This window comes from Oryx dammah, unplaced genomic scaffold, assembly GCF_014754425.2.
Source record: "Oryx dammah isolate SB20612 unplaced genomic scaffold, SCBI_Odam_1.1 HiC_scaffold_27, whole genome shotgun sequence".
NCBI classification, from domain to species: Eukaryota; Metazoa; Chordata; class Mammalia; order Artiodactyla; family Bovidae; genus Oryx; species Oryx dammah.
Genome location: NW_024070211.1, coordinates 8266893 through 8290807, shown reverse-complemented (window position 1 = coordinate 8290807; position 23915 = coordinate 8266893). Strand labels below are relative to the sequence as shown.

The 23915-nt window shown below is 43.6% G+C and overlaps 1 protein-coding gene across 1 annotated transcript; it reads left to right on the top strand.

Moving 5' to 3' along the window:
• SYF2 (SYF2 pre-mRNA splicing factor) lies at window positions 1-5779 on the top strand. The gene is made up of 7 exons (XM_040229678.1): window positions 1-278; window positions 498-608; window positions 2037-2162; window positions 2570-2687; window positions 3005-3095; window positions 4376-4474; window positions 5264-5779. The coding sequence occupies exons 1-7, from the start codon at window positions 177-179 to the stop codon at window positions 5427-5429; spliced, it is 813 nt and encodes a 270-aa protein (XP_040085612.1). The 5' UTR covers window positions 1-176; the 3' UTR covers window positions 5430-5779.
• The last annotated feature ends 18136 nt before the right edge of the window (window positions 5780-23915 follow it).

Sequence of the window (23915 nt, the reverse complement as noted above, 5' to 3'; positions counted from 1 at the left end):
CCCCTCCCCGCCTCCGTCCCGCCCCCGCCCCTCCCCGCCTCCGTCCCTCCCCGCCTCCGCCTCTACGGCCTTTTGCAGCTGCGCAATACTCTGCCCAATTGAAAATGTCTCGCTGCCAAAAGGGCCTAAATTCCTGAGGCTGCCGGAAGAGGCGGGGTTTATGGTCGGCTATTATTATGTTTGACGCGGCAGGCCAAAGGTCGGCGGAAGTGCTGGTTGTTGTTTCCGGAAGTGGGCAAGGAAAGCTTGAGATGGCGGCTGCGACTCTTACCGAGAAGGTACGTGCCGGTGGTTCTACCCAGGGTTCTTAGTTGGGGAGGGTTCTGAGGGCAGCAGGAGCGAGAAGTGGGGGAAGTGCTTGTGTGCCGGGTCAGGAAGGCGCAGATAATGTGGGGCCAGGATCGGCGATGAGCGCCTGGTCCGGCCCGCGGGGACTCACCTGGGCTGACCGGGAGAAGCCTAACCGGCCCTTACTCAGCCTCTCCTCCGCCATATAGGTGCCGGTGGGTGGAGCAGAGGAGCAGCAGCCTCCCGCAGGAGCCGAGGAGCTGGCCGCCCAGAAGCGCGAACAGAGACTGCGCAAATTCCGGGAGCTGCACCTGAAGCGGGTGAGTGGTCCCGGAGGCCACCTGACACTTGTCACCTGACCAGGCCCGTGCACATTTGTGGAGGGAAGAGGAAGGCCACCTGTGCGTGTGACAGATCGGCAGAGCTGGATGAAAGTTCTGTCCCGGTGGTTCTCCACCTGGCAGCGCATTGGAGTCACTTTTGGAAACGGACATACTTTCTCCAAATCTTTTTTCGAGTTTGGGGGCGTCTCTTACTAACAGCCTCTCTGCAATATGACCCCAGTAAGCCCTTCCAAACAGAGGGAACACATGCAAAGGAAAGGAATTCATATCAGAGATAAGAGTCCAGCAAACAGCTGGCTGCAGTTGGAGCCAAGAAACAAAAAAGCAGCTCTTGACTGTTTCAACTCAAAGGGTCCTGACTGATAGCTTGGCCACGGATTCACAAAATCCTCACCCACACTCAGACTACCACAGTGACAAAAGCCCAGCGGTACAACCACAGAAATGACCACACAGCACCGTCTTCTGCTAAGACCAGTGCAAAACACAGCACTGGCCTCTCCCTTACTCCTGCCTCCTGTATAAAAACTTATATGTTCATCAGAACAATCAGAGTGTGCCCTGACTTTCTGACCCTGCCTAAGCCAGAGCTTCCTGCAGTCGCCTGATACAGACTCAAATGCTATAAGTAGCTCCTCCTAACACCTTTTCACTGAAATGTCTCCAGTTCCCCGTGGTTTGCTGTTTGCTTCAGTGTAGCACATTCAGCTTTGACCACACCTGTGTTCTTGGTGTCTGGATGGCAGGACTGACAGGTTGAGAGAAGTCTGTTTCTTTACCCAGAAGAATTTGATCTAGAATCAAACACACTTACACATTTACTTGGTGTAAAGAACATGGGGTTGGATACTAAGAGACACATCCTCCTGGACTAACTGCCTCCAGCCTGTGACCCAACAAACATCTAACTTAAGTTGCCCCTGAGATAGTCTACTTGTTTTGGTTTACGCAGTTAAATTTAATTTAAAACAGACTCTTCATACAGTAATTTAAATGGAGAGTGCCTTTCATTTGCCATAATGTAAACTGCTAAAATATCTAAAGAGCAGGAGTACTTGGGAAAGGTTAGAGATACTATGATAGGTATTAAAGCACAAGCCTCAAATTGAGGCTTCTTCCTTGAATTAGTCAGTATTAAAAGGGAATTGAAAGTAGAATATTTTTTTCATAATGTGAGACATTAACCCCCAGACATCTGGAATAGCACACCAGTACAGCTCAACACATTTCTTGACTGTATACAAATGTAAGACCTTGCTTAAAATCCTTTGATGGTTCTCTTGCTTTTAGGATAAATGGAGTCCCTTGTTAATGTGTCTACTTGGCCTTCCTTAAAGTGGGAAAAATTTGTTTGGATTTATTTTTGTGTTTCAGCCAACAACCTTTTTGTGTTTATGGTTTTAGAATGAAGCTCGTAAATTAAATCACCAGGAAGTTGTTGAAGAAGATAAAAGACTTAAGTTACCTGCGAATTGGGAAGCCAAAAAAGCTCGTTTGGAATGGGAACTACAGGAAGAAGAAAAGAAAAAGGTTAGGAACTGCTCTGCTGTCTTCATAAGTGGTCTGTTCTATTGTATTGAGATAGTAAAAAAAAAAGCTCTTTATTAGCTGCAACACTTTGGGCAAGTAATTTAATCTCCCTGTGATTGTGTTTTCTCATCTGTAAAATGGGTTCTGTAATAATTACTTGAGTTAATTATGAATTAAATGAGTCAGTGCATTTGGAACATTTAAGAGAGGGTCTGACACTGGGTAAATGTTGAGTATTATTTTTTAGATTGATGTACTCACTTCTTATATACAACAGCAGATAACCAAATTTCTCCTTCACATAGTAATGGTTATTTTAAATGTATTGCTTTATATTCACTTAAAATAGTTCAAATAATTGCTTGTATCATAAGGGCAAGCATTAGCTTTTTTCTGCTTCATTTTAGGAATGTGCAGCGAGAGGGGAAGACTATGAGAAAGTAAAGTTGCTAGAAATCAGTGCAGAAGATGCAGAAAGATGGGAGAGAAAAAAGAGGAGGAAAAACCCCGACCTGGGATTTTCAGGTAAGACTGAACTTTATTGAATAGGCCTCTGAGATAAGCATGCCTTCAGTGTTCCTGGTTTTAAGAAAGGATATGCCCCTTCGTGGAATTTTCTGAAATAGACTTATACTCCTAAGAAAAATACAAATATATCATATATGGCAGAAGTGAAAAAGGCTCTACTTGAATCAGCTGGATTCCTTTATTCAGTGCTAAAATTAAAGCCTGTTTGGTCCAGATCTTCAGGATACAGGCTATGCTAATAATTTTGATTCTTCTCTGAATAGTAATGATCAAATAAGGTAATATATCATTTCCAATTTTCATTTTATTTTTAGATTATGCTGCTGCCCAGCTTCGCCAGTATCATCGGCTGACCAAACAGATCAAACCAGACATGGAAACATATGAGAGACTGAGAGAAAAGCAGTAAGTTGACGGGATTGATGCAAGTCCTGTTTTCATCCTGAAGTGATACTGATGTATTAAAACTTTTGTGTATACATAAACATATATACATAAACACACACTGTAGTGCTTAGGTATAGATTATCAATAGCTGGGGTTTTTTTATTGTTGCTGTTTTTGTTGTTGTTGTTGTTGCTGCTGTTTTTTGGCTGTGCGGGGTCTTTGTTGCCTGTGGGCTTCCTCTGGTTACAGCAAGTAACCAGAGTAGGAGTTCCTCTCCACTGAAGCTCCTCTCCATTGCGGTGTGTGGGCTTCTCACTGTGGTGGCTTCTCTTGTGGATCACAGGCTCTAGGTGCACAGGCTTCATTAATTGCAACACTCAGGCTTTGTAGTCGCAGCACATGGGCCCTAGAAGTTACCGGGCATGGGGTTAATTGCTCCGTGGCATGTGGAATCTCCCTGGACCAGGGATCAAACCTGTGTCCCCTGCATTAACCGCTGGACCACCAGAGAAATGCTCAACAACTGTATAAGGATAGTTTCAGGTCTTGATGACACTGTTTACTTACTGCTCGTCCACAGCAGTTAAGCTAACCACATGATTATCTTTCTAGCTGGGCATTCTGCAACTGGGTGTTGAGAGATTATCATAGTTACTCATATTTGGGGACATAGAATGCTTTAGTGCCAGGATAGGTGAACTGCTGTAAGGGACCAGAGAGTGAATATTTTAGGCTTATAGGCTGTCTGGGCTCTGTCACAACTACTCCACTCTACCCTTGTGATGTTAAAGCACCCATAGAGTAGTCATTGGGGAAGGAAATGGCAACCACTCCAGTGTTCTTGCCTGGAGAATCCCAGGGATGGTGGAGCCTGGTGGGCTGCCGTCTATGGGGTCGCACAGAGTCGGACACGACTGAAGCGACTTAGCAGCAGCAGCCGCAGAGTAGTCATAGACAGATGGGTGGGCTGTGTCCCAGTAAAACTGTTTCTATAAACAAGAGGCTGGAATTTGCTGGCCTGCTATAGTGGAAAGAGAACTTGAGGCTGGAAGCAAGTCCTTTAACCTCTGACCCTTGGCTCTTTCATCTGTAGAATGAAGGTGTCGAACTAGGTGATTTCTTAACTTTCATCCTTTACAATTCTGTATTCTCTTTTCTCGTGTTTTTTTAAAAAAGATGAGATAGGAGCCCACAGTGAAGACATTGATGTATTTTATCTCTCTCTGTGAATAGTAGTTTCGTTTTAAAATATGGAGCACTTGCAGTGTTGCTCCAAGCCCATGTTGCTGTCTTTTCAGTGGAGAAGAGTTTTTCCCAACATCCAACAGTCTTCTTCATGGGACACATGTGCCTTCCACGGAGGAAATTGACAGGATGGTCCTAGACCTCGAAAAACAGTGAGTACACCGTACAGCAGCCATTTCATTAAATGTTTCGTGACAAAATGGACATAATGTGCTTAGAATGAATTAAGACAGATGTTCTCCTCGCTCATTTCTGACCTTGCATCTCTAGTGGTATTGGGGACAGAGAGCAAGTATGAATTGAATCCATGTGACTTGGAATGAAGATGTAAAATATTGATGGAATTGAGTTATTATAATTGAAAATTATAAATAAAATTATTCTCTTTAAAGAACTTATTCTTACTTCTACTTTAACAACCATGGCACTCTTTGATTTAGAGAAGTATAAGTGTTCTAGTAAACTTAGCTAAGTATATTTGTGCTTCTTAATACTGATAGGGTCGTTTTTCCTGATATTGATCAGGCAGAGCAAAATGAGTTTAATTTATAGGAGCTCATACACTTCAGTATTAAGATTAGTGTCTAGTATATACTGTATACTCTGTTCATATTAGCTTTGGTTATTAATACAATTATTATATTTATTATAATTAATAATATAATTACTGTTATAGTCATTTCCTTTACTTCATGTATCCAGTTCCTGGCAGTGCATCATTGTTCTTTTAGAAGCATTCTGAAGATTTGTTTGTATTTACTGAATTTCATGGTTCATACCCAGGGATATGCTGTTAATTGGCAGTTTCAACTTCATCTTGATGAAAACTGGGCTCCCCCCACCCCAAAGTGTGCTAGTTTAAGTGTACTGATTTTTTTGTGTGCCATGTTTTATTAACACTAAAAAGGAAAGCAGTTTTGAAATGTTTCTTTTTCTCCCAGAATTGAAAAACGAGACAAATACAGCCGGAGACGTCCTTATAATGATGATGCAGATATTGACTACATTAATGAAAGAAATGCTAAATTCAACAAGAAGGCAGAAAGATTCTATGGGAAATATACAGCTGAAATTAAGCAGAATTTGGAGAGAGGAACAGCCGTCTAATCCCATCAGGAACTGTTTAGAAGCTTGAGAATAGAGTGAAAATTTCTGCTAGCAAATTGAAGTTCTCTTCAGAGTTACACTGTAAACTAGAACTCTGTTTGTGCCCTCCCACCCAGCATTTAAAAATAAATGTTTTTTCTTAAATGTATACTTCATATATATTTCCACATTTTTTGTGCTTGGATATAAGATATATTTCTTGTAATGTACTTGTTTTGTAAAAATCTACTTTGTATAAATTCTGTTATTTTTCTATGTACTTTAAATGTGTATGACTTGAATCTTTGAAGCATTTTGGGTTTAAGGAATGCTGGTAGGGTATGTAAATGCAGTCCTTGTTACTTTGAGTATTTCAGTGAATTTGATAAAATCTAGAACTGGACTCGGGAACCATGTGGGGTTGTGGACTCCACAGCTAAGGGTGTTGATGAGGAGACGACAGTGGCTACTGGAGGGCAGGCGCAGGCTGTCTCCATAGAGGGCTGCTTAGGACCAAGTTCAGGAAGTAGAATTGTCCTCCTGTAAACAGTGAGCAGGTGTAGTTCCCTTTTGAAAAGGAGCTATCCTGTGGAAGAGAATCCCTACCAAGCATTCTATCATTTAAAACACGTATCTGAGGACTTCCCTGGTGGTCCAATGGTTGAGTCCGCCTTCCTGGGTTTAATCCCTTGGGGAACTAAGATCCCACATTCTCAATTGCTTCAGTCATGTCCGACTCTGAGACCCTATGGACTGTAGCCTGTGAGTCTCCTATATCCATGGGATTTTCCAGGCGAAAACACTGGAGTGGGTTGCCATTTCCTTTTCCAAGATCCCACATGCCATGGGGCGACTAAGCCCATGCCCTGCAACTGGAGAAACCCACACGCCTCAGCAAAGACTCAGCACAGCCAATAAATAAAATGAATATTTGTATTTATACATTTATATTTATGCAAATATACACACACGTGCTTCCATTGCAAACATGGGCAAAATAATCCAATAAGTCCTATAATCAGTGCCTGTCTTTAATAATTACCAACTTATGCCAATATTTCATCTTTATTTCTATCCACTTTCTATAACTCGTTATTTTGAAGCAAATACTAAATGTATAATTTTATCTATAAATATTTCACTGTATCTGGAAGATAAGACTACAATGCTATTATCACAATAATAGTCTTATTTTAATAAAACTAAAGAGTGAAAGATTGATATAGTTTTTTTCTATGTGTTGATAAGTGTTCTAAGTATCTAATTAGGACATTCCAAATTAAAAACTGAAACTCAAGAAAATTTCACAAAAAATTCAGCTTTAGTATTTGTAATTAATAATCACTGATGATTATTCCCTTTTAAAATTTATGTAGTACTTTCTATTTCTGCTCTTATTTTATCTTCTAGCATTTAATCTATGTGCAGTTAGGTCTGACCACAGCCTGGATGCTACCTCTGAAAATAAATATATCTTTTTCTTAATAAGTATATTTTTTATTGAAGTATAGTTGACTTACAATGTTTCAGATGCACAGCAAGATGATTGAGTTATACACATTTTTTGGAAATTATTTTCCTGTATAGGTTATTCAATTCAGTCGCTCAGTTGTGTCTGATTTTGCAACCCCATGAATTGCAGCATGTCAGGCCTCCCTGTTTATCACCAACTCCCGGAGTTCACTCAGACTCATGTCCATGGAGTCCGTGATGCCATCCAGCCATCTCATCCTCTTTTGCCCGCTTCTTCTGCCTCCAATCCCTCTCAGCATCAGAGTCTTTTCCAGTGAGTCAACTCTTCACAGGAGGTGGCCAAAGGACTGGAGTTTCAGCTCCAGCATCAGTCCTTCCAAAGAACACCCAGGACTGATCTCCTTTAGAATGGACTGGTTGGATCTCCTTGCAGTCCAAGGGACTCTCTAGAGTCTTCTCCAACACCACAGTTCAAAAGCATCAATTATTTGGTGCACAGCTTTCTTCACAGTCCAACTTTCACATCCGTGCATGACCACTGGAAAAATTTTGGATTTTTGAGCCCCCCAAAATAAAGTCTGACACTGTTTCCACTGTTTCCCCATCTATTTCCCATGAAGTCATGGGACCAGATGCCATGATCTTAGCTTTCTGAATGTTGAGTTTTAAGCCAGCTTTTTCACTCTCCTCTTTCACTTTTTCAAGAGGCTTTTTAGTTCCTCTTCGCTTTCTGCCATAAGGGTGGTGTCATCTGCATATCTGAGGTTATTGATATTTCTTCCAGCAATCTTGATTCCAGCTTGTTCTTCTTCCAGCCCAGCGTTTCTCATGATCCACTCTGCATATAAGTTAAATAAGCAGGGTGACAATATACAGCCTTGACGTACACCTTTTCCTATTTGGAACCAGTCTGTTTTCCATGTCCAGTTCTAATTGTTGCTTCCTGACCTGCATATAGGTTTCTCAAGAGGCAGGTCAGGTGGTCTGGTATTCCCATCTCTCAGAATTTTCCACAGTGTATTGTGATCCACACAGTCAAAGGCTTTGGCATAGTCAATAAAGCAGAAATCAATGTTTTTCTGGAACTCTCTTGCTTTTTCCATGATCCAGCGGATGTTGGCAATTTGATCTCTGGTTCCTCTGCCTTTTCAAAAACCAGCTTGAACGTCTGGAAGTTCAAAGTTCACATATTGCTGAAGCCTGGCTTGGAGAATTTTGAGCATTACTAGCGTGTGAGATGATAGGTTATTGCAAGATACTATAATTCTTGTGCTAGACAGTAAACCTTTGTTGTGTGTTGCCTATATATTTTTTAAAATTACAAATCTAGCGTTCTATCCATACGAAGTCAAGTGGAATCAAAATGCCATAAATTTTTTAGGCAAAAATTGATAAATTTTCTAAAATACATATATTATTGATATGTATACAAAAGCTTTTCTACTGTGCTTGAGAAAAAAAAATCAAAAAAAAAAAGATGGAGAAATTGGAAAATTAAATGAAATGGTAGCACTGAATATGAAATAGAAGAAAGAAACTAAGGTAAAAGATCATCATATAGTCCAGTTGTTTTTAAACATGACTGCTCATTAGAACCATCTGGAGCTCTGGGGGGAAAAAAAGCAATACCTGGGTCTTTGTATTTTTCAAAAACAAATTTCAAGATAATTCTGATATGCGTCTGGATTTTTAAAAGTGATTACAGGTTTTCCTATTAAATCATAGTTTTGGTGATACGGAGTTCTATTTTTCTGTCGATCAATCACGATACAATGGTGTTAAACAGTTAATAGCTATATAATCACAATAGTAAAGAATTCCAAAAAAACATTTACCTCTGTTTCATCAACTACGCTAAAGCCTTTGTGTGGATCATGACAAACTGTGGAAAGCTCTTGAAGAGATGGGAATACCAGACCATCCTACCTGTCTCCTGAGAAACCTGTATGTGGGTCAAGAAGCAACATTTAGAACTCTGTATGGAACAACTGATTGGCTCAAGATAGAGAAAGGGGTAGGACAGGGCTGTCTGCTGTCACCCTGTTTGTTTAATCTGTACGCTGAGCACATCATGAGACATGCCGGGCTGGATGAGTTACAAGCTGGAATCAAGATCGGGGAGAAACATCAACAAATTCAAAATATGTGGGTGATACCATTCTAATGGCAGAAAGTGAAGAGGAACTAAAGAGCCTCTTGATGAGGGTGAAGCAGGAGCGTGAAAGAACAGGCTTAAAACTCAATATTAAAAAACTAAGATCATGGCATCTGGCCCCATTACTTCATGGCAAATAGAAGGGGAAAACTTCATAGTAGTAACAGATTTCCTCTTCTTGGGCTCTAAAATCACTGTGGATGGTGACTGCAGCCATGAAATTGGAAGACGATTGCTTCTTGGCAGGAGAGTGATGCCAAACCTAGACAGTGTATTGAGAAGCTCAGACATTACTCTGCTGACAAAGGTCTGTATAGTCAAGGCTATGGTCTTCCCAGTGGTCACTTAAGGTTGTGAGAGCTGGACTGTAAAGAAGGCAGAGCACCAAAGAATTGATGCCTTTGAACTGTGTGTTGGAGAAGACACCTGAAAGTCCCTTGGATAGCAAGGAGATCAAACCAGTCAATCGTAAGGGAAATCAACCCTGAATATTCACTGGAAGGACCGATGATGAAACTCCAATATCTTGTTCATTTGATGTGAACAGCCAACCCATTGGAAAAGTCCCTAATGTTGGGAAAGACGGGGCAGAAGGAGAAGAGGGCGTCAGAGGATGAGCTGGCTGGATGGCATCACTGATGCGATGAACACGAACATGGGCACACTTCGGGAGATGGTGAGGGCCAGGGAGGCCTGGCGTGCTGCAGTCCATGGGGTCACAAAGTGTCTGACACGACTGGGTGACTGAGCAGCAGCAACATGTGCCTTCACCTGGGACTCTGTGCCCTAGCTCTGCTTCTTCATCGTCATGTAATGTGGTTTTGCTTTAGCTGCTGTGGGACGGTGGTTCTTGCCCTGTCTGCCCTCTGATGGAGGAGGCTAAGAAGCTAGAGTAAGCTTCCTGATGGGAGGCGCTGGTGATGGGGAAAAACGGGGCCTTGCTCAGTAACACTTTAATCCAATTATCTGCTGATGGGTGGGTTGCACTTCCTGGTAGATTTTCGTCCTGAGGTGACCCAGCCCTGGGGACTACACACCCTATGGTCGGGTTAATGGCGACCTTCAAGAGGGGTTTACGCCAAAGCCGACCTTCCCAGCCTGACGCTGCCAGTGCCCCCGTCTGCAGGGGGCGCTCTGTAGAAAGAGAGAAGCAGTGGAACTTCCCTCAGCAAAGCCGACGGGTCCGGGGGAGAGGTGAGCCTGCGGTCCGCCAACCCAGCCCCTCGGCGAGCGAGAGACAATCAGACATGACAGGGGTTCCGTCTGAGCAGTTCCGCTTTATTGCTGCAAACTCTTGATTTATATAGGCAAGCAAGGGGGTTCTGCAAGGGACCTCCCATAGTTGCACCAATCACGTTAAAGGTCAAATTATAATATGCCATAGTTGCACCAATCACGTTAAAGGTCAAATTATAATATGCACATAGTTGCACCAATCACGTTAAAGGTCAAATTATAATATGCACATAGTTGCACCAATCACGTTAAAGGTCAAGTCGTCATGTGCTTCATTGTAACAGGAGTCTATGGTGATCGCACTGTCCACGTGTATGGAGGTCAAGAGAGCCAATCAAAAACTTTAACATAGACCACGCCCCTATCTCTTGCGCCGGACGCCATCTTAGTTTCCAACCGCAAAAGCTAGCACCCCCGCCTTTTTTTTAAGGTTTCCCACGTAGGGCCCCACACCCGTCCCTGTGGGGAGCCCCTGCCCACCCATGCCACCACAGAGACCCTCCAACACCAGCAGGCAGTTTTGGTTCAGGCTTCTGTTGGGTCACTGCTCCTTTCCTCTGGGTCTTAGTGTGTGCAAGGTTTTGCTCATGCCTTCCAAGTCTGAGTCTGTTTCCCCTAGTCCTGTGGAAGTCCTGTAATCAAATCCCACTGACCTTCAAGGCCAGATTCCCTGAGGATTCCCAGTCCCTTTGTCAGATCCCCAGGCTGGGAAGCCTGAGGTGTGGTCTAGAACCTTCACAACAGTGGACAACTTCTTTGGTATTATTGTTCTCCAGTTTGTGGGTCGCCTAACTGGCGGGTATGGGATTTGATTTTATGGTGATTGTGCCCCTCCTACTTTATCGCTTCTTGTCTTTGAATGTGGGGTATCTTTGTTTGGTGGGTTCCAGCATCCTCCTGTCGATGGTTGTTCAACAGTTAGTTGTGATTTTGGTTCTCTGGCAGGAGATGAGTGTACATCCTTTTACTCCACTTGAACAGGAAGCTCCTGAAAATAAATATATTTCATTTCCCATTTCCACTACCTTAGTTTAGGTCTTTAATCCTGAGTATTGCAATAGCCTTAAACAAAAAACACATCAAAACACATTGTCAAATAGAATCTGGCAAGGTATTTATAAGAATATATGGGCCTGCAGGGTTTATTCTAAGAATGCAAGAGTAGCTTGAAGGCCTGTTAATTGCCTGTCCAATATCAGTTCTCTTCATAACCAACCAAACCCTGATTTTTTGGGTGAATTTGTGGTAAAATTTCCAGCTAAACATTTGTTTTCCCAGACTGACCTGCTATTCCAGGTTGTTATAGTTCTGGCTAAGATGACACAATCTAATCTGAGGAATCTTTTGCTTTCCTCGTAAGGGAGCCACTCCCTGCTCCCCCCTTTCTTCTTCCTGCTTGGATCATACATGAGAGGGCTGGAGTTGTAACAGCAGCCTTTTTGTGCCATGAAGTAGCAAGCATGAGGACAAACTTAATGTGCCGAGGAGAGTGGAGCTTGCATTCCTGTTGGCAACACTGAGCAGCTGCACCAGACCTAGACGCCTGCCTCTCATCTTCCTGTTACCTGCTGCTGAAGAAATGTATGAACAATGCATGGTTTGATTTCAGGACAAATGTGAAACATACAAAAATCAGTAATTTTTCCCCACTCTAGAAATAAATACCTAGAAATGGAGTTGGGAGGAAGTAGTTTACAATAGCAATAAAAATTAGTATCTGTATATACATATATATTTATATATATTGACCAAGCCTGAGGCATGTGGGATATTAGTTCCCCAACCAGGAGTGAATCCATGCCCCCTGAATTGGGAACAAAGTCTTAATCATCTGACTACCAGGGAAGTCTCTAGAATATATCTGTTGTGGGGTCTGCTCCTGGGGGTGGGGTTGGACTAGCAGCTTGTGAGGGTTTCCTGGTTGGGGGGAACTTGTGTTTGTGTTCTGGTGGATGGAGCTGGATCCTCTCTGGAGGGCAGTACAGTGTCCAGAGGTGAGTTTTGGGTGTCCATGGGCTTTCCAGGTGACACTAGAGGTAAGGAGCCCCCCTGCCAATGCAGGAGACATAAGAGATGCACGTGCAGTCCCTGGGTTGAGAGGATCCCCTGGAGAAGGGACTGGAAACTCACTCCAGTACTCTTGCTTGGAGACTCCCATGGACAGAGGAGCCTGGTGGGCTATGGCCCATAGGACTGCACAGAGTCAGACATGACTGAAGCGACTTAGCACACACACACATGTAGAAAAGCATGCATGTGGTGCTTTTCTACAAACAAACCAAAAAAGCTTATGTGAAACTTACGGCTTCGGGCAGTCTGTCTTTTAATGTTCAGGGTTATGTTCCTGTTTTGCTGGAGGAGTAGCACGGAGTGTCTTGCACTGGAGCTTGCTGGCTCTTGGGTGGAGTTTGGTCTCAGTGTAGGTATAGATGTCCATCAGTAGATGAATGGATAAGGAAGTGTGGTACATGTACACAATGGAATATTACTCATATATAAAAAGGAATGTATTTGAGTCAGTTCTAATGAGGTGGATGAACCTGAAGCCTATTACACAGAGTGAAGTAAGTCGGAAAGACACAAATACTGTATATTAATGCATATATATATGTGTGTGTGTGTGTGTGGAATTTAGAAAGATGATACCGATGATCCTACATACAAGGCAGCAAAGGAAACACAGATGTAAAGAGCAAACTTTTGGACTCAGTGGGAGAAGGCAAGGGTGGGAGGATTTAAGAGAACAGCACTGAAACATGTATGAAGTGAAGTGAAGTCGTTCAGTCGTGTCTCTTTGCGGCCCCATGGACTATAGCTTACAATTCTCCTCTGTCCACAGAATTTTCCAGGCGAGAGTACTGGAGTGGGTTGCCATTTCCTTCTCCAGGAGATCTTCCTGGCCCAGGGATCAAACCCAGGTCTCCCGCATTGCAGGCAGATGCTTTAACCTCTGAGCCACCAGGGAAGCCTTGAAACATGTATATTACTGTATAAAAAATAGATGACCAGTGTGTTAGGTAAAAGACCAGGACACCAAAAGAGTGTCTAACAGGCTTTTTAATGGCAAAGCGCTCCCAGGCGGGGTTCCCGGACCCGAACGAGGCAGGTCGAGGAAGTCCACGCCCGGACTGTGTTGGGGGTGGTTTTTTTATGTTCGTTGTGAGGGATGATCAGGCTAGATGGACAGGGGTTCGGATAGGTCACCAGGCCGAGGCGTCACGGGCTGATAGGTCCTTCTAGGTGGCTGGGGTGGGGCAGCTTTAGCTGGTGAAGTGTGCTGTCATTGGTCCCCGGGATCTGGGAGGCTCCTTCTGTTAGGGACTTCCCCCACCAGGCGGGAGGGAAAGGAGGGGCGGCCCATCATGGCCCCCAGGGTCCGGCCTTACACAGTGCAAGTTCGATGCATGAAGCAGGGCACCCAAAGCTGGTGCTCTGGGACAACCCCGAGGGATGGGGTGGGGAGGGAGGTTCAGAATGGGGGGAGGGGAATACATGTATACCTGTGGCTGATTCATGTTGATATATGGCAAAAGCCATCACAATATTGTAAAGTAATTATGCTCCAATCAAAATAAAATTAATTTTAAAAAAGAATGTATTTGTTGTTGTTTAGTTGCTAAGTTGTGTCTGACTCTGGCAACCCCATGGGCTGTAGCCCACCAGGCTCTTCTGTCCATGGGATTTCCCAGGCAAGAATACTGGAGTGGGTTGCCATTTCCTTCTCCAGAGGATCTTCCCGACCCAGGAATCAAACCCGTGTTTCCTGCACTGGCAGGTGGATTCTTAAGACACTGAGCCACTTAACACTGAGCCTGGGTTAAATGAGAAGGCACAGGACATATGTGAAGAAAATTATAAAATCTAATTGAAAGTTAACGTGAGACTTCAACTTTCAGTCAAGATGGAGGGATGGGAGATGGATTTATCATGCTGCTTGGAACAAAAACAAAAGGAGCTTATGTGAAACAGCAGTTTTCTCTCTTTCTTTCACTACGTTGGGTCTCAGTCGCAGCACGCGGAATCTTCACTGTGTCATGTGGTATATTTCAGAAGGTGGGCTCTCTTTCTGTGGCGCCCTGGCTCAGTAGTTGTGGGCTTAGTTTCCCTGCAGCACGTGGGATCTTAGTTCCTAGACTAGGGATCAAACACACATCCCCTGCATTACAAGGCAGATTCTTAACCACCAGTCCACCAGGGAAGTCCCAGCAGTTTTCAAGATACTGGAAATAAAACAAGGAGGCCCAGTGGTTCGGAAGAGAGGAAACAAGGGTAGCCCTATGATCAACTCAGCTCATTGGGTTTAAAGAATGTCCAGGCTATGGCGCTTGGTGGGAGAAGCCAGGCAGAGCCCAGAGGTGCCAGAGTGCTGGAGAGAAGGAGTGGCACGTAGACCTGGGAAAGTCCACAGAGGTCTCAACAAGCATATGGCAGAATATGTGTGTGAGGAAATGACTGGAAGCTGAGGGGAGAATCAAAAAAGCAAGAGAGTTCCAGAAAAACATCTATTTCTGCTTTATTGACTATGCCAAAGCCTTTGACTGTATGGATCATAATCAACTGTGGAAAATTCTGAAAGAATGGGAACACCAGACCACCTGACCTGCCTCTTGAGAAACCTATATGCAGGTCAGGAAGCAACAGTTAGAACTGGACATGGAAAACAGACTGGTTCCAAATAGGAAAGGGTGTATGTCAAGGCTGTATATTGTCACCCTGCTTATTTAACTTATATGCAGAGTGGATCATGAGAAACGCTGGGCTGGAAGAAGCACAAGCTGGAATCAAGATTGCTGGGAGAAATATCAATAACCTGATATGCAGATGACACCACCCTTATGGCAGAAAGTGAAGAAGAACTAAAGAGCCTTTTGATGAAAGTGAAAGAGGAGAGTGAAAAAGTTGGCTTAAAGCTCAACATTCAGAAAACTAAGATCATGGCATCCGGTCCCATCACTTCATGGCAAATAGATGGAGAAACAGTGGAAACAGTGGCTGACTTTATTTTTCTGGGCTCCAAAATCACTGCAGATGGTGACTACAGCCATGAAATTTAAAGACACTTACTCCTTGGAAGGAAAGTTATGACCAACCTAGACAGCATTTTAAAAAGCAGAGACATTGCTTTGTCAACAAAGGTCCACCTAGTCAAGGCTATGGTTTTTCCAGTGGTCATGTATGGATGTGAGAGTTGGACTATAAAGAAAGCTGAGCGCCAAAGAATTGATGCTTTTGAACTGTGGGGTTGGAAAAGACTCATGAGAGTCCTTTGGACTGCAAGGAGATCCAACCAGTCCATCCTAAAGGAGATCAGTTCTGGGTGTTCATTGGAAGGACTGATGTTGAAGCTGAAACTCACTTTGGCCACCTGATGTGAAGAGCTGACTCATTTGAAAAGACCCTGATTCTGAAAAAGACTGAGGGCGGGAGGAGAAGGGGCTGACGGAGGATGAGATGGCTGGATGGCATCACTGACTCGGTGGACATGGGTTTGGGTGGACTCTGGGAGTTGGTGATGGACAGGGAGGCTGGCGTGCTGCGGTTCATGGGGTCGGACACGACTGAGAGAACGAACTGCACGGAGAGGAGAATAGCGCCCGGCACTCGCGCATGGCCAGGAAGAGTGTTTCCCACCAGCTGAGCTGGCTGAGGTTTTGTCTCAGTAGTGGATGTTAATTAGCCCTAGACTAAACACTGCTTGGGGCTGGCTTAAACATCTTAAAAGTTCAGACCTAAAAGAATCGAACGGTTTCCCTCAGACACACAGAGCACACTTGTGGACACAGTTGGGGAAAGGGAGGGTGGCATGATTGAGAGAGTAGCCTGGAAACATCTGACAAATAGATGGCTGGTGAGGATTTGCTATGTGACTCGGGAAGTCAAACTGGTGCTCTGTGACAGCACAGAGCGGTGGGATGGGGGGTGGGGTGGGAGGGAGGTTCACGGGGGAGGGGACACACGTATACCTATGGCTGCTTCATGTTAACATGTGGCAGAAACCAACAATTATCCTCCAATTAAAAAAATTAATTTTTAAAAACTAAAAAAAGAATCACAGTTTCCAAATAATTTAGCTATATCCTGGAACAAAGATTAAGAATCATTATCATAAACACAGAAATATCCAGTACCTAAAAAATCAAGTTCACAGTGTTCATCTTCAGAGAAACAGGAAAATAGGACTCATAATGAAAAAAAAAGGAAATCAACCTACATTTACCAAGAAGTGACACAGACATTTGAAGCAAGAGACAAGTCAATTACTATAACTGTACTTCACATGTTCAAAAAGTTAAGAAGAGACATGAAAAGGTCTACATTGAACTTCTTGACATGAAAATTACATGTCTAAGATGAAAAGTATACTGAATGGGCTTAACTGTAGATTAGACATCACAGAAGAAAGTAGTGGACTCCAAGACCTAGCAACAGAAACCCCAAAGGCAGGATAGAAAGAAAAAGAATTAAATAATAAGCAGGGTATCAGTGAATTAGGTGGCCCTGTATGTGTAATTTGGAATTTCCGGGAGGTAGGAGAGAAGACACTGCTGCCCATAAAAGGCGCTGAATCTGAAGTCTAGTCTTTCTTTGTCGAAGGACGAGAAAATATGAGAAATGTCATGAAAGACATATTAGCACCAAGCTGAGGTCTTTTCCTTGACTTTAGCCGCAAAGTTCAAAAGGGACCGCCTGTCTCAGGTGTGCTCGCCTTCGAGACCCATCTTGTCCTTTGGAAAATGCTGTGCAGGGAGAATGGAGATGATCTACGTCAGTCTCTCCGAACCCATCCACGGGGCTGCTGAAGCTGAGTGCCTAGAAGAGGAAGCGAGGTCTGTTTGGGGGGATCTGTGGCTGGAAACAGAGGCAATGTTAGCGAGCCCCCTTTGACACCAGCCTGACTGCTGCTGAGGCCCCATTGGTGGTGGTTTACTCACTAGGTCGTGTCTGACTCTTTGCAACCTTGCTGCAAAGACTGTAGCCCACCAGGCTGCTCTGTCTGTGGGATTTCCCAGGCAAGAATACTGGAGTGGGTTGCCTTTCCTTCTCCAGGGGATCTTCCAGACCCAGGGATCAAACCTGGGTCTCCTGCATTGCAGGCGGATTCTTTATGACTTAGCCACCAGGGAAGCCTATTAGCCACGACTTATTCTAAGAGGGAGGTGGCAGAGGTCCTGTTTAATCCCTCCCTGCTACACACACAGAGCAGTCTTGTCTGAGTAATCCCCTCTAACAGCATTTCTCCCTACCTACCCTGCCCACCAGGGCAGGGCTGCTCCCCACTGACCCTTTTCTTCAACACTGTGACATCTCAGTGGGGACACTTTCCTCACTGGCTCATTGATTTCAGAGGCCTTCCCAGAGAAATGGAGGCTTAATTCTCACATGACCCAACTGTGTTCTCCCATTTGGAAGGCCTGGTTGAACACGTGGTGAAGCTGCCCATAACAGAATGATCTCTAATAGTTACAACTAGTTGTATTTAGCACATTGTTCCCAGCTGGTCTGGGGTGACTGCCCTGTTGGCTTCTTCTTAAGGCCTTAGTGAAATGGGGCGGGGGGAGGGGGTGGGGAGGGGTGGCTACTAGCAATAACCTCACAGGATGGTTGCTGGTATTAAAAGGATGATCCATGCAAAGCTCTTAGTGCCCTGGGCTTTGTTGATGTTGTTGTTGTTCAGCTGCTAAGTCATGTCTGACTCTTTGCAACCCCATGGACTATAGCACTCCAGGCTCCCCTGTCTAACACTATGTCCTGGAGTTGGCTCAGATTCATATCCATTGAACTGGTAATGCTATCTCATCCTCTGCTTCCCCCTTTCTCTGTTTGCCTTCAGTCTTCCCCAGCATCAGGGTCTTTTCCAAGGAGTCAGGTTTTTGCATCAGGTGGCCCAAGGATTGGAGCTTCAGCTTTAGCATCGGTCCTTCCGATGAACAGTCATAGTTGATTTCCTTTAGGATTGACTGGTTTGATCTCCTTACAGTCCAAGGGACTCTCAAGAGTCCTCGCCAACACCACAATTTGAAAGCATCAATTTTTTTGGTGCTCAACCTTCTTTATGGTCCAGCTCTCACATCTGTACATGACTCCTGGAAAAACCATAGCTTTGACTAGATGGACATTTGTTGGCAAAACAATATTTCTGCTTTTTAATATGCTGTCTAGATTTGTCATAGCTTTTCTTCCAAGGAGCAAACATCTTTTAATTTCACTGTGGCAGTCACTGTCCACATAGATTTTGGAGCTCAGGAAAACAAACTCTGTTACTGCTTCCACTTTTCCCCTTCTACTTGCCATATAGTGTGCAGAGTAAGTGCTCCTGCATCTTGGCAGTTCCTGTTGTTACCCTCATGTTCCTGAACAGGACTCTCCTCTCTCCTTTCTCATGGCAAGAGACCCTGCGCATTAGCCATTAAAAGCATGGATTCAGGGGAGTTTCCTGGTGGTCTAGTGTGGATTTGGTGCTTCACTGCTGTGGCCTGGGTTCAATCCCTGGTTAGGGAACTGAGATCCTGCAAGCCACATGGTGTGGCCAGGAAAAAAGAAAGCACAGCCTCAGGTGTCAAACAATTTAGATTCAGATCTCAGTTCTTCCATTTATCAGGCAAAAATTCTTAGGCAAGTCACCTGTACTGTTCACTCAGTTCAGTTCAGTTCATTTCAGTCTCTCAGTCATGTCCTGCTCTTTGCAACCCCATGGACTGCAGCATGCCAGGCCCCCCTGTCCATCACCAACTCCCAGAGTTTACTCAAACTCATGCCCATTGAGTTGCTGATGCCATCCAATCATCTCATCCTCTGTTGTCCCCTTCTCCTCCTGCCCTCAATCTTTCCCAGCATCAGGGTCTTTTCAAATGAGTCAGCAGGTGGCCGAAGTATTGGAGTTTCAGCTTCAACATCAGTCCTTCCAATGAATATTCAGGACTGGGCTTCCCTAACAGAATGCTATAGACTAGGTGGCTTAAACTGTAAAAATTTCCTTGTTCACAGTTCTGGAGGCTGGAAGTCCAGGCTCAAGGTGCCAGCAAGGGTTGGTTTCTGACAAGGGTCCACTCCTTGGCTTACAGATGACTAACTTCTTGCTGTGGTAACATGGCCTTTTCTCTGTGCATGTGTATTCCTGGTATCTCTTCCTCTTCTTATAGGGACACTGATTCTATTGGATTAGGGCCCCACCCTTATGACCTCATTTAACCTTAATGACCACTTTAAAAGCCCCATCTCCAAATCTAGTCATATGGGGGGTTAGGGTTTCAGCATATGAATTTGGGGTGTCATGTCAGTCCATGATATTTCAGCTACTTTGTGCTTCAGTTTCTCCAGCTCTAAAATGTATTAATAATGCCTAGCTCTGAGGACTGTTGGGAGGATTTAATAACAGTATGAAAAGGCAAAACGATAGGATACTGAAAGAGGAACTCCCCAGGTTGGTAGGTGCCCAATATGCTACTGGAGATCAGTGGAGAAATAACTCCAGAAAGAATGAAGGGATGGAGCCAAAGCAAAAACAATACCCAGTTGTGGATGTAACTGGTGATAGAAGCAAGGTCCGATGCTGTAAAGAGCAATATTGCAGAGGAACCTGGAATGTCAGGGCCATGAATCAAGGTAAATTGGAAGTGGTCAAACAGGAGATGGCAAGAGTGAACATCAACATTCTAGGAATCGGCGAACTAAAATGGACTGGAATGGGTGAATTTAACTCAGATGACCATTATATCTACTACTGTGGGCAGGAATCCCTTAGAAGACATGGAATAGCCATCATGGTCAACAAGAGTCCGAAATGCAGTACTTGGATGCAATCTCAAAAATGATAGAATGACCTCTGTTCATTTCCAAGGCAAACCATTCAATATCACAGTAATCCAAGTCTATGTCCCAACCAGTAACGCTGAAGAAGCTGAAGTTGAACGGTTCTATGAATACCTACAAGACCTTTTAGAACTAACACCCCCCAAAAATGTCCTTTTCATTATAGGGGACTGGAATGCAAAAGCAGGAAGTCAAGAAACACCTGGGGTAACAGGCAAATTTGGCCTTGGAATACAGAATGAAGCAAGGCAAAGGCTAATAGAGTTTTGCCAAGAGAACGCACTGGTCATAGCAAATGCCCTCTTCCAACAACACAAGAGAAGACTCTACACATGGACATCACCAGATGGTCAACACCGTAATCAGATTGATTATATTCTTTGCAACCAAAGACGGAGAAGCTCTATGCAGTCAGCAAAAACAAGACCGGGAGCTGACTGTGGCTCAGATCATGAACTCCTTATTGCCAAATTCAGACTGAAATTGAAAAAAATAGGGAAAACACTAGACCATTCAGGTATGACCTAAATCAAATCCCTTATGATTATACAGTGGAAGTGAGAAATAGATTTAAGGGCCTAGATCTGATAGATAGAGTGCCTGATGAACTATGGAATGAGGTTCGTGACTGTACAGGAGACAGGGATCAAGACCATCCCCATGGAAAAGAAATGCAAAAAAGCAAAATGGCTGTCTGGGGAGGCCTTACAAATAGCTGTGAAAAGAAGAGAAGCGAAAAGCAAAGGAGAAAACGAAAGATATAAGCATCTGAATGCAGAGTTCCACAGAATAGCAAGGAGCAATAAGAAAGCCTTCCTCAGTGATCAATGCAAAGAAATAGAGGAAAACAATAAAATGGGAAAGACTAGAGATCTCTTCAAGAAAATTAGAGGTACCAAGGAACATTTCATGCAAAGATGGGCTCAATAAAGGACAGAAATGATATGGACTAACAGAAGCAGAAGATATTAAGAAGAGGTGGCAAGAATACACAGAAGAACTGTACAAAAAAGATCTTCACGACCCAGATGATCACAATGGTGTGATCACTCACCTAGAGCCAGACATCCTGGAATGTGAAGTCAAGTGGGCCTTAGGAAGCATCACTATGAACAAAGCTAGTGGAAGTGATGGAATTCCAGTTGAGCTATTTCAAATCCTGAAAGATGATGCTGTGAAAGTGTTGCACTCAATATGCCAGCAAAGTTGGAAAACTCAGCAGTGGCCACAGGACTGGAAAAGGTCAGTTTTCATTCCAATCGCTAAGAAAGGCAATGCCAAAGAGTGCTCAAACTACCGCACAATTGCACTCATTATCTCACACGCTAGTAAAGTAATGCTCAAAATTCTCCAAGCCAGGCTTCAGCAATACATGAACCGTAAACTTCCAGATGTTCAAGCTGGTTTTCAAAAGGCAGAGGAACCAGAGATCAAATTGCCAATATCCACTGTATCATGGAAAAAGCAAGAGAGTTCCAGAAAAACATCTATTTCTGCTTTATTGACTATGCCAAAGTCTTTGACTGTGTGGATCACAATAAACTGTGGAAAATTCTGAAAGAGATGGGAATACCAGACCACCAGACCTGCCTCTTGAGAAACCTATATGCAGGTCAGGAAGCAACAGTTAGAACTGGACATGGAACAACTGACTGCTTCCAAATAGGAAAAGGAGTACGTCAAGGCTGTATATTGTCACCCTGCTTATTTAACTTAAATGCAGAGTACATCATGAGAAACGCTGGGCTGGAAGAAGCACAAGCTAGAATCAAGATTGTCGGGAGAAATATCAATAACCTCAGATATGGAGATGACACCACCCTTATGGCAGAAAGTGAAAAGGAACTAAAAAACCTCTTGATGAAAGTGAAAGTGGAGAGTAAAAAAGTTGGCTTAAAGCTCAACATTCAGAAAACGAAGATCATGGCATCCGGTCCCATCACTTCATGGGAAATAGATGGGGAAATAGTGGAAACAGTGTCAGACTTTATTTTTTGGGGCTCCAAAATCACTGCAGATGGTGATTGCAGCCATGAAATATAAAGACGCTTACTCCTTGGGAGGAAAGATATGACCAATCTAGATAGCATATTCAAAAGCAGAGACATTACTTCGCCAACAAAGGTCCGTCTAGTCAAGGCTATGGTCTTTCCAGTGGTCATGTATGGATGTGAGAGTTGGACTGTGAAGAAAGCTGAGCACCGAAGAATTGATGCTTTTGAACTGTGGTGCTGGAAAGGACTCTTGAGAGTCCCTTGGACTGCAAGGAGATCCAACCAGTCCATTCTAAAGGAGATCAGTCTTGGGTGTTAATTGGAAGGACTGATGGTGAGGCTCAAACTCCAATACTTTGGCCACCTCATTCGAAGAGCTGACTCATTGGAAAAGATTCTGATGCTGGGAAGGATTGGGGGCAGGAAGAGAAGGGGACAACAGAGGATGAGATGGCTGGATGGCATCACTGACTTGATGCACATGAGTTTGGCTGAACTCTGGGAGTTGGTGATGGACAGGTAGGCCTGGCATGGTGCAATTCATGGGGTCACAAAGAGCCAGACATGACTGAGTGACTGAACTGAACTGAACTGAGATGTTTTTTCTGGAACTCTCTTGGTTTTTCGATGATCCAGCAGATGTTGGCAATTTGACCTCTGATTCCTCTGCCTTTTCTAAAACCAGCTTGAACGTCTGGAAGTTCTTGGTTCACGTATTGTTGAAGTCTGGCTTGGAGGATTTTGAGCATTACTTTACTAGCGTGGAAGATGAGTGCAATTGTGTGGTAGTTTGAGCATTTTTTGGCATTGCCTTTCTTAGCGATTGGAATGAAAACTGACCTTTTCCAGTCCTGTGGCCACTGCTGAGTTTTCCAAATTTGCTGTCATATTGAGCACAGCACTTTCACAGCATCATCTTTCAGGATTTGAAATAGCTCAACTGGAATTCCATCACCTCCACTAGCTTTGTTCATAGTGATGCTTTCTAAGGCCCACTTGACTTCACATTCCAAGATGTCTGGCTCTAGATTAGTGATCACATCATCATGATTATCTGGGTCGTGAAGATCTTTTTTGTACAGTTCTTCCATGTATTCTTGCCACCTCTTCTTAATATCTTCTGCATCTTTTAGGTGCAGACTATTTCTGTCCTTTATCGAGCCCATCTTTGCATGAAATGTTCCCTTGGTATCTCTCTTTTTCTTGAAGAGATCTCTAGTCTTTCCCATTCTGTTGTTTTCCTCTATTTCTTTGCATTGATCGCTGAAGAAGGCTAGTTTCTGTTACCGCATGTTATTAGAAAAAAGGTGAATTTTAAAAGCCATTTTGAATTTAAACATTTCACTAATTCTGATTGTAATTTTGCTCTACTAGACTCATTCTCTCTCTCTCTCTCTCTTTTTTTTTTTTTTTTGCCAGACATACTAAGAGATGGGACTTTGGTGGCTGAGAAAACAATGATCTTTTCCTTTGTTGTAGGTATAGGTATTCTAAATCAATGGCATGTGAGTTGATCAGTTTTTTGTAATACTTTGTTTATTATTAGGGAAAAAAGAATTTTGACTCCATAATCCAAGCTTACAAAAATTTTCAGCAAAATTTTTACCCACTGAGCCACAAGGGAAGCCCAAGAATACTGGAGTCAGTAGCCTATCCTTTCTCCAGTGGATCTTCCAGACCCAGGCATCGAACCGGGTTCTCTAGCCTTGCAGGTGGATTCTTTACCAACTGAGCTATCAGGGAAGACCATGAGCAAAATTAGCCTATATAAATAAGATCAAATTTATGTCTGTACATTTTTCTAAAGGGGCTGTACAAATGGCCAATAAACACACAGAA